At 39.4% G+C, this 10,171-nt stretch overlaps 1 protein-coding gene across 2 annotated transcripts; it reads right to left on the bottom strand.

The window, feature by feature from the left end:
* Window positions 1-2,101: 2,101 nt before the first annotated feature.
* Window positions 2,102-9,665, bottom strand: pitx2 (paired-like homeodomain 2). Of its 2 annotated transcripts, XM_077609357.1 has the most exons (4): window positions 9,481-9,665; window positions 7,679-7,746; window positions 5,069-5,268; window positions 2,102-2,882 (listed from the first exon to the last, which is right to left on the bottom strand). In XM_077609357.1, the coding sequence occupies exons 2-4, from the start codon at window positions 7,722-7,724 to the stop codon at window positions 2,334-2,336; spliced, it is 795 nt and encodes a 264-aa protein (XP_077465483.1). In that variant the 5' UTR covers window positions 7,725-7,746; window positions 9,481-9,665; the 3' UTR covers window positions 2,102-2,333. The 2 variants fall into 2 exon arrangements, with proteins under 2 accessions (XP_077465483.1, XP_077465482.1); XM_077609356.1 differs by lacking the exons at window positions 7,679-7,746; window positions 9,481-9,665 and adding an exon at window positions 5,419-5,874.
* Window positions 9,666-10,171: the final 506 nt, after the last annotated feature.

Raw genomic sequence — 10,171 nt, 5'->3', positions numbered from 1 at the left:
AAGCCGGTGCCTGTCGTGTCTACCTTAAAAAAGTGCAATCAGGTGGAATTAAGGGGTCCATAAATGAACATGCTAAGTTTGAATGCACTCTTCTTCTGTTCTTCTCCTTCTCCTCCTCCTACTCCTCCGTCGTGTTCAGTGCACATGTTGATTGTGCAGATGTGTATTGCGGCGGCAGACGAGGCTTATCATCCCCGGCTGATTAATTCCCCCATCAACACAATACACACCATAAAGCAGCTTTTCGGCACATTGTTGGACTGCTCCTTATTATTTTTAGACGTGCCTTTTAATTAAACATCATCTGGCCTAACTGTGGGTTACCCCACATGCCCCTCCTTCCCTCGACTATGTGTAATCCCCCTCTTGAGAGGTGACCCCTGAGGCTTCTTCCAACATGACACCAGACATTAAAGCAACTTCCCCCTTCGCTTTCATACAGAATGTGTGTGCTTATTTTAATTAAATGCCACAAGATGTATTGTAGTTTAAAAATAGAGTAAACACACTGAACAAATTCCCAAATAAGGTCAGCGGCTCGTCGTCCTCTCGGGGCTTCGTCACCGAGGCGTGTGGCATGCAGAATCCAGCCGAGTGGAATTCTTCTGCACAGCCAGCTCAACCGGGCACTCCCTTGCGAAACATCCATTTTTTCCCCCACGAAACTTTGGAAAATATATATATATTTTTTCACCATATGTGTGCCCTTTTGCCCCCTTTGCCTTACGTTTAAATCAATGTTATTGTTAAATGTAAAAGATGATTCCCTGATATGGTTCCAATTTGTTTTTATGCAAAATGTGTGCTTGCTTTAAATTAACTTTAGAAGTAAGCATTTATTTAAAAAAATTGTGTGTATATAGCAGCACCCGAAACACACAAAAATTAATATAATTGCTCGTCTTCCGCTCTTTCACGCAGCCGCAGGTTAAGACTCCTATTGCCTTTTAAATAATTATGCATCAATCGAATCTTTACAAATAGATGCAACTTTGCTATTCATCCTTTTCCCCAAACTATGTTTTTCCCAAACTATACAGAATATTTGTGCTTACCCGAGAATACAAGAGGCCAATGTAGTGTTGCTTCTTCCTTGTCTTTTAAAATTAGTATATTATTTTTATGCAACAATTCATGCGTATGTTTGTTCCCTTGACACATTATATCCCTTATCCTTTCACGTCGAATAGCTTTGCTTATAATTAATATAGTCAATGCATTTGTTAAAAGGGGAAAAAAGTCAGTAATGCAGCTTCCATGTGGTTTATCACCGGGTCGTGCCTGTCACTGACTGAAAGAGTATCTTTCCTGGCCTACATTTTGATATTCCCCGCTAAAACCTATTTCTTCTGAGTCAATTAAATTTAAATCAACAATACATGCATGCAGGTGGGCTTTAGGTTTTGTTTTTGCCCCCCAAATGTCTTTTGCAGATTTGAGCCCCCCAGCACTGATTACCACGGTTGTGTAGCCCCGACCGCCTTGTTTTGTTGATTCCAGGGGCAGACAGACATGTATTCAACATCTTAATCTGTCGGTCGCACAATGTGTATTGGCACAGGCCACTTGTTGTCCATGCACTCTAATAGATTAGCCTCCCAAGTGGAGTGGACAGTGCAAGGAACTACACAGCAAACAGAGGAAAAAGATGATTCAATAACAAGCAAGGATGGCTTTGAACAATATATTTACTTCCGTTAAATAAAACACATTTTTGAGGGATGTTGTTGGGAGGGAAGTTCGTACCAAATAGTTTACAGGAACATTTTAATGCGTTTTTTTTTCTCCGTCCTCAAAGATTGCTAATCTAAAATCGATATTCACACAGACATTAATAATAATAATCATTTTATATTATGTTAGAAACACACCGGTGTGGTGCGTTTTAGTATTTACATTCCCTTTTTATTTGTTGTTTGCAAGCAAAAATGATGTATTATTTATTCCCTACCACGCATGCGTAATAAATTGAACCCCCACTTTTGGAGATGTTTGGATTATATATACAACCTTTTCAGACAACAAATAGGCGTATAAACAAAACAAACAAACAAACAAAAAAACGTTTTCAGTGGTTCCGTTTTTAGTGCCCTTTTTGGAGGGGGGGAAATGAATACAATAATAACAATAGTAGTCTCTTTCCTGTGGATGAAAAATGGCCACCACGAATGCAATTTTTGCATTACTGTACATCCCGTTTGGGAAATCGATGCTTCAAAGTGGAGAAACCCCCCCACCGCCCCCTTCCCTCCCCTCCTCGCTCTCTCGTGGGCGGGCGTGCGTCGCGGGGTGGGGTCGGGGTGTTTAGATGAGGGGGGGAACGCTTGCGCGTCTCACACAGGTCTGTCCACGGCATACTGGCAAGCGCTGAGGTTCGTGGCGGGGCTCTGCACGCCGGCGTAGCCGAAGCTCGAGTGCTGCTTGGCTTTGAGTCTCAGGCTGGCCAGGCTGGAGTTGCAAGTGTCCCGGTACACGTAGGGCGGCGTGGGCGGAGCGTAGGGGCAGGCGGGAGCTCCCACGGCCGAGTTGAGCGACGGCCCGCTGAGGTTGTTCAGGTTGTTGAGGCCGTTGAGGCTGGAGCCCGCCACGGCCGACGGCACCATGCCGGACGTCATGGACGAGATGGAGTTGGGCGGAGAGAACATGGCCTGCGACGACAGCGGGTTGACGTTCATGGAGTTGAAGAAGGGGAAACTCTTGGTGGACAGGGAGGCCGACGTCAGGCCCTTGGCGGCCCAGTTGTTGTACGTGTAGCCCGGGTACATGTCGTCGTAGGGCTGCATGAGTCCGTTGAACTGCGGCCCGAAGCCGTTCTTGCAAAGCTCGGCTTGCTGGTTGCGCTCGCGCTTCCTCCACTTGGCGCGCCGGTTCTTGAACCACACCTGAGGAGGCGACAGGGAAGGAGCAGGAATTCACCCGAGAGCACCACGTTATGTTTCGGTCGAGGTAAAAAAGAAAAAAAAAGATTACAAAGTCTGTGGGAGCACCAAGACAAATTGCATATTTCCCCCATTTTTTTGCACGTAAAATGTATGCGTGACAATCGACTATTATTGCTCTAGTAATTCATTACCGTTTTTAAAATGTGTGTTTTCCTCAGAGACAATAACGAATTCCTTAATAATGCCGTCACTTAATACGTCTACCCACTTTTGATTAATTTTATTTTTACTAAATGATTTACGTGGCTTAATTGTGATAAATAAATATACAAAGTGACCCCTAATATTTGTGCAGTGGTGTAGCCTATATTTTTTGACTGTATCTCGAAGTACAATTGTGGGCAATTTAGTCGAGTTTAAATTGAGAACTGATGTATAATTTTATTTAGTGTCTGGATATTTTTCTGGTTCTCAATTCTTTTAAGTACCTATCTATATGTATTTATCAAAAAAGAATGGAAGATAATCTTTATTGCCATTGAACCATGCACCACGAAATTATTTATATTTAAATCTAGGTTTTAAAATTAATATAAAATTTAATATTCGATAAATTATAGTTTTTATAAGACATATAATTTCCTATTTGCTTACAGTTCACCCAAGGGGGAAAAAGTAAAGTGCATTTTTCTTACTATCGATATTTTCATTATGTCTACAAGCGCATGTTTAGATGGAAATGTAAACATTTGTGAGTTTCCCATCATAGTATTTAGTCATGATTTCATATGCATTCTACACTTTAGTTGCATACACAAATTAAATCGTGCCTACGTTTTGCATTAAGGTGGAAGAAAATATTTTAGTTGGATTCATGTATTTCCACTGTACTCAAAATATTAAAAGCTTGTACATTGTTCAGGTTGAAATTAATGAGCATTGACAGACCCAAAAAAATCTGATCTGTGCTGGTCCTTTTTATTTTTTATACCCCTCACCGAACTGAATCCACACACTCTACTATTGCTCGTGTGTATTCCACGCTTATTGACACCCCCTGAAATCTTGTGACAGTGTCCCAAAATGAGCAGTTTTGTTTCAAATGTGTTTTTCCCGTAACATGCACGTCCACCTCCAATTGGACATATAAACATCAATATTTGGGTCTGTTAAAAAGTGTATTTATCTTTTGTAATTACATAAATTATCAATTGGAGACGTGATTGAGTTGAGCTCGTGGGAGCTGTGTGTTTAAACAAGTGTGTATGTGTGCATATTTGTTTTTCAGATGTGTAGAGGAAATTTTATTACAATAACTTTATACACAGTATTCTACGAGGTCATAAAATGATATATTTGCTAAAAAATATTCTAGAAGAAAAAGAAAAATACCTGACAAATTATTTTACAATATAATGTTTTCACTGATCCACAACCATTAGTAACGCAAACACACATGAAAAGTCCTTATTTTTTTAAATACATCATGTATTGTAAATTGTATTTTGCTCACGGAGTAATATATGTTTATAATAGTTTATGGGTCATGCATACACTCTGTTGGTATACGTGCAGGAAAATGTACAAAATTGTATTCCGATTAAAAATGATTAATTTTGTACTCGCCCAACGCTTCATAGAGTGCTTTGAAAATGATATTTTATTGTTTTGGTTGAAAGAAAATGTGTTATTTTTGTCGGCCATTCTCATATTTATTTTAGCTATGTGCTCTTAAATGCACAATACAAAACAAAACATTTCTTTCTGCCAACATTGAGTCTACTAAGCAAATATGTCTTATTGCATAATTTGGATCATGTTTTACTTTTCGTCATCTGAATCTTAATTGTTTTTTTTCAAGAGTAAATTAATTCGTTCAGGTAATATGAAAACTCTATTTGCTGTCATTTGCAAGGCATTTTAAAAGACAATGATGATTTAAAATGAAGTCATAAAACAAACGCTTGTACTCTAAAATTCATTTCCCCTGTTATTGCACTTTTTAGAGATACAAAATGTTGTCCTATACAGGTTAATTGCAAAGTAATTTTTGCACAACAATACATGCAGCCAGGCAAAAAAGCGTGCTATACCTAAAAAAATAAGTAGTTGTAATTATTCCCCCCATATAATTCTGTTATTTTTCGTCTTAATAGTAAAATAAATGGGCTCTGTAGTTGACGTACCCGAACCCTGGCCTCAGTGAGGTTGGTCCACACGGCTATTTCCTCACGGGTGCTCATGTCTGGGTATCGGTTGCGCTGGAAGGTGGCCTCCAGCTCCTGCAGCTGCTGACTGGTGAAGTGAGTCCTCTGACGCCGCTGTCTCTTCTTTTTGGACGGGTCGTCCGACGAGTCGTCATTTTTATTCTGACTTTTCTCTTTATCTGCGCAAAAATAAAACAAGCATCATGTTAAATAGACAGAATATTTGTTTGCATGCGCACGATTCCATCATTTGCGCACGTCAAACTCGCTTCTAAGTTTGTTATACTCCTGTCTATCCTGACTCTTGCCGCCTGCCCGTCTTATCTTACCCCCACTTTCCGGACTGGACGTATCGGACACGGTGTTCGCGTCCACGCGGTGCTTGCCGGATTCCACGGCTCGCGCCAGGGGCTGCAACCCGGACGCCATGGCAGAGGCCAGTTTAGTCCCGGAAAATGAGTGGTGCGGGTGGTGGTCGAGATTTAAAGGATCCCTCATAGAGTTCATCGATCGCTCCCCGAAAACCAACCCCCCCAAAAAACCAAGTCTTTATAAATCCCAGTGCCGGTTAGAGAGCGCCTCGGAGACGTCGTCTCCACTATCTTTTTTTTAAAGCTTTTGGAGCCCCACTGTAAAAATAAAAAAAGTGTTGAGATCCCCGATTGCGTTTTAGAGCGGGCCACCGTGAGATGCTTCCATCCTAACGTCGGCAGCGGCGGCTGACTAGCGGAGTGACAAGGACAGGTAGATGATATTGGAGCCGGGGGCGCGCACGCTCAAGCACGACGCGCGCGCCCACTTGTCTCTCTCTCCCTCTATTTCTCTCTCTTTTTTCTCTCTCTCTATCTCTCTCTCTCTTTCCCATCCACGGTCTTCCCTTCCCCCGGACGACATCGCCCCTAGCCCCGCCCATTCCCTATATTTCGACAGGCGCGTGTGTAAAGAGTGAGAGAAACCGGGTAAAAAACATACAAACTAATTTAAAAAAAGAAAAAAAATAGATCTAAATTAATTTGGCAAGAGAATGTTTCTACTCCAATAGGGAAAAGATCCCCAAACAATTTCATAGCCCTCTAAATGTTCAGAAAACACGCCTGAAAATGCAGGGGATGCGTAAAGGGCCGCAGTTGGAAAGGCAAAAGCGGTTCGTGGTGGGAAACAGAACTGAAACGGTTGACTTGACTCGTATGGAACGCGAAGAATCAGTTTTATTCATTTTGGTTCGAAACAATCGGCTGTTGCCAGTAGTTTACGGCTTACCACTGACGGTGATGGATGATCCAGACTTGCTTTAAAAGTGAGATGAATTGACTTTGACCATGCATTCCCTCTAGGCAACTAAATCCAATTTACGAATGAAATGGTTACCTCAGTTTTAATGTTATTTCATGAATAAACTCACAGATTTCCATTAACGTCAAATCTACGAGATAATTCTTGTGACAAAAACAATGTTATCGTCCATTGTGCTCCCCAAAATTCCATTATTCAAAATGTAGTCCCCGTAAATACCCTTTTTTAATCGACCACCACACCATCATATTCGCGTAACGAGCCACCCGAAGCATATTTAAAATAAATCATCCAAATAGCCTTTTTCAGACTTATTTTCTTGCTGAAGTGGATTATTTATTCACCCGTTGATGCCCCATGCATCTCTCGTCATGCAAGGGCCATTAATTAAAAATTCCGTCAATATAGCATGGTGCAGGAGAAAGGGGGGTGAGGCTTTTTAGAGCAGGATTACGGACATATCACATTCCTCCATTAGTGTATTCCTACTCACGAATGGCTTTCATTATACATGTGCTTTTCCCCCAGAGTCGAGAGCCCAACGAGAGCCGCATACATTACACGCACTGTTTTGGATGCGCGCACACTGCTTGTCACGTCCTATTAGTCCTAATCAATCGTCATTAACAATAGGCGTGACACACTTGGGTCAAATGCCGAAACGACAATACTCCCTTCCACCACTTTGTATCGTTAATATGAATGTTGCATTGTTAAATAGCTGCCATTTACGGTGATGGACGTCCAATTGGATTGCCGCAATTTCCCATTGGAATGTATTGGACGTTCTTCATCGTCAATGGTAGGTTATGATATGAAGGAATTGTTTCCTTAATGGCTCAAAGAAACGGTTGTCGTGGTAAAATTCGCGATTTTTGTTGCTTTTTTTACGATTCTGCCGTTAAGATGCAGTTCCACAGTTGACCGTTAGAGGTCAGAACCTTACAACAAAATGACACTTGGACTGCTATTTAGAGTTGTTACGTGTGTGAAATCAAGTGTGAGGTTTTAAGGGAACTAAAGTATATTTCACGCCAAATATGCTGGTTCTAATTCGATAAATGTGATGAGTTAACAATATTTGCTGATATTTTATTTTGTTTAGTTTAGTTTTATCCTGAACCCAATTCAAGAAAAATCACATGATTTCGTCATACCAGAAAATATCAAAAAGACTGACTATTTACTATAAAGATTATAAAAAATAAAAAATAATAACAGAACCGAATTTAAAAAAAAACATTTCAATAGTTGTGTGATTTGGCGAAAAAAACAACAACAGTGTTCATATCTTACCTATTTGTGCGCAGGTTGTTGCCAGTTTGCGGCAGTGGGACTCCATAATAGCGAAGGAAATCTCTTCCCTGGAAAAAAAACATAAAATAAAAATAATTAATGGCAGTAAAAAATGAGATAAAAAGGAAACACTATATATTAAAATAAAAACAAGTATTTTGATTGCTTATTCTGAAATACAAGTGTTTTAGTCCAACCCAGAAATGACAATTTTATCACAATTAACATAATTTCGTTTCCAAGTCACGTTTTTTCCACGTATTTCAGTTAAACCCCAAAAGGTGTTATTTACTCCTCCCGTATACAGTATGTTGCGCGTGCACGTGATTTAAAATCTCCAGGATTAAGTCTCTTGATTGAGATGTCAGCCTGTAGGCGTGTGAGCATATTACAAAATTCATTATAGCACAATCACACAGATGGGCTTTTATTAGAATGTTTGCTTATGATAATTCAAAATTTGCATGTCACTAGCCACCATTTTCTCCCCGGCCTGCTGTTAGTCCTTCCCGAAATGCAAATAAATATGGAACTCAATGCGTGAGCCAGGTTATCTTCTCATTTGGACAACTTTATTGAACAATTTCAAAATTTAAACTTGGTGTCATATTTTGCCAACATCGTCTATTAATTGGAGGATATTTATTTAGAGTATAATGAAATATCTACATTACATATGAATAAAATAACCAAACAACCTTGTTATTACATTCTGATATGATTTACTGCTCTGGTTTTCATTATAGGAGCAATGATAATCGTTACAAATGTATTGAAAGAGTAAACAGATGTTTATTTACCATTAGACGTGCATAATAATTAAGGGACTATTAATAAAGATATTCAATATCAATTTAGGCATCCATCTATCATTTCTAATTTAAGGTGGGGTGCGAGGGGTAGTGTGAATTCATGGCAACGGGCCCACTGTCGACAGAAATCTGGCCCTGCATGTTTTGCTAGTTCCATTGTTGCTGTATTATTTGAAATTAATATTTGGTTTGCTTATTAAGGCAGCTCAATGTAATTTTTTATTACTTATCAATTAGTGGGTTATTTTACATTTCTAGACTTTGACTACATTTATTTTGTTTAGCGAGAAGTATGTAGTAATCACATTTTTTAAACACAATATTCTGCATTTTTTAAAAATGTATTTTAATCTCATTGATCATGTTTCCATTCTGCCCGGGTCTACTATGTCTAATTGTGTAAATCGTGTAATTAAAATCCATTTCCACTTTCAATTAACTTATTTTTTTGTTTAATGAGGATTATTTTCAAATAGCACACGTTTCCTTATCGTGCTGATTAAGATACAAATTTGCCTTTTATCATCAATTAATTATCTGTCAATTTCTATTACTTCATTTGCAATTTACTTCTTAGACACAGGACTTCAAGTACATTTGGTAACACGTAATTGTTGTTACAATTAAATGAAACTTTGTTGTTACTTTTGGTATACAATTTTTTTTTATTGCCGTACATAAAACTGATGATTCTGAGTGTTTTCTGTTTATTTGAACTATGCAATTTTTTTAAAACCTGTATTTGCCATCATACTAACACGCTCATGAATCTTATCTTCATTAATAGTCAGGATATGTCCTCTCATTAATAAGTTTTGCTAATTTCTTTCATTTCACACATGCCAATAACAATATGAAGTCAAATTCACTTTATTCACAATAACAATATGACGTCATAATCACTTTATTTACAATAACAATAGGAAGCACTGTTTACTTTCTTTACTATCATTTAAAATATAAGCAAAATAGAAATGATCAATCTCTTACCACGCGTCAACGTCTCTCGTTACGTGCGTGGATGAGATAAATTCCACCGTCCAAAACACACACGCACAGCAAACGTCCCAGTTGTTTCCTCCAATTTTATTTTTAATCTCCCCCCGAAAAAAAACCAAATGGAGTGTAAAAAAAACCTTGACGAGCAAGTCCACACACTCTTCCCGCTGCTGTTCTTCTCCTCTTCTGCACGCCTCAACTTTTTTTCCGCACTGACAGACGCTCTGGATTCTTCCCCCCACGCCCCCTTCTAGTTTAGCGGGCGTGCTCGCGCCTGGAAAAGGGGTGTGTTAGTGCACGTGCACGCTGCTAAAACAGGGGCGGCACAACGAGAGCCAGAACAGCAACTAAATCAGATCCACTGTAATTAAATGAAACGCATCAGCGGCCCAAATTTTCCTAGTCATTTGCACACGGAACTCCTAATTCGTACAATATCCACGAGTTTTACAGCCCCTCTCCTCTTTTCGTATTTTAAGTGAGATGCGCAAGCGGATCTGACGTGAGCCCGACCCCTTAATCCCCTTTTTACATTTTTAGTCATACTCCCTATTATAGTGCTAATTAACAACCGCGTCCACGTAGGGAATTTGACGTGAACAGACATCCGCACATGCACACACACTCATAAATTCTTTGTTATTTAGAAAGCAAACATATTATTTAATTGCAGAGTAAAGGT

Source organism: Stigmatopora argus, chromosome 9, assembly GCF_051989625.1.
Source record: "Stigmatopora argus isolate UIUO_Sarg chromosome 9, RoL_Sarg_1.0, whole genome shotgun sequence".
Taxonomy (NCBI): Eukaryota; Metazoa; Chordata; class Actinopteri; order Syngnathiformes; family Syngnathidae; genus Stigmatopora; species Stigmatopora argus.
This window is presented reverse-complemented; position numbering and strand designations above follow the sequence as displayed.

What these genes read in the sequence shown, in the direction of transcription:
- pitx2 (XM_077609356.1), bottom strand. Translation starts at nt 5,596, where the DNA reads ATGAACTCTATGAGGGATCCTTTAAATCTCGACCACCACCCGCACCAC. An exon ending in GTCCAGTCCGGAAAGTGGGG is followed by an intron (nt 5,269 to 5,418) that starts GTAAGATAAGAC and finishes ATTTTTGCGCAG; the next exon opens with ATAAAGAGAAAAGTCAGAAT. An exon ending in TCACTGAGGCCAGGGTTCGG is followed by an intron (nt 2,883 to 5,068) that starts GTACGTCAACTA and finishes TCGCCTCCTCAG; the next exon opens with GTGTGGTTCAAGAACCGGCG.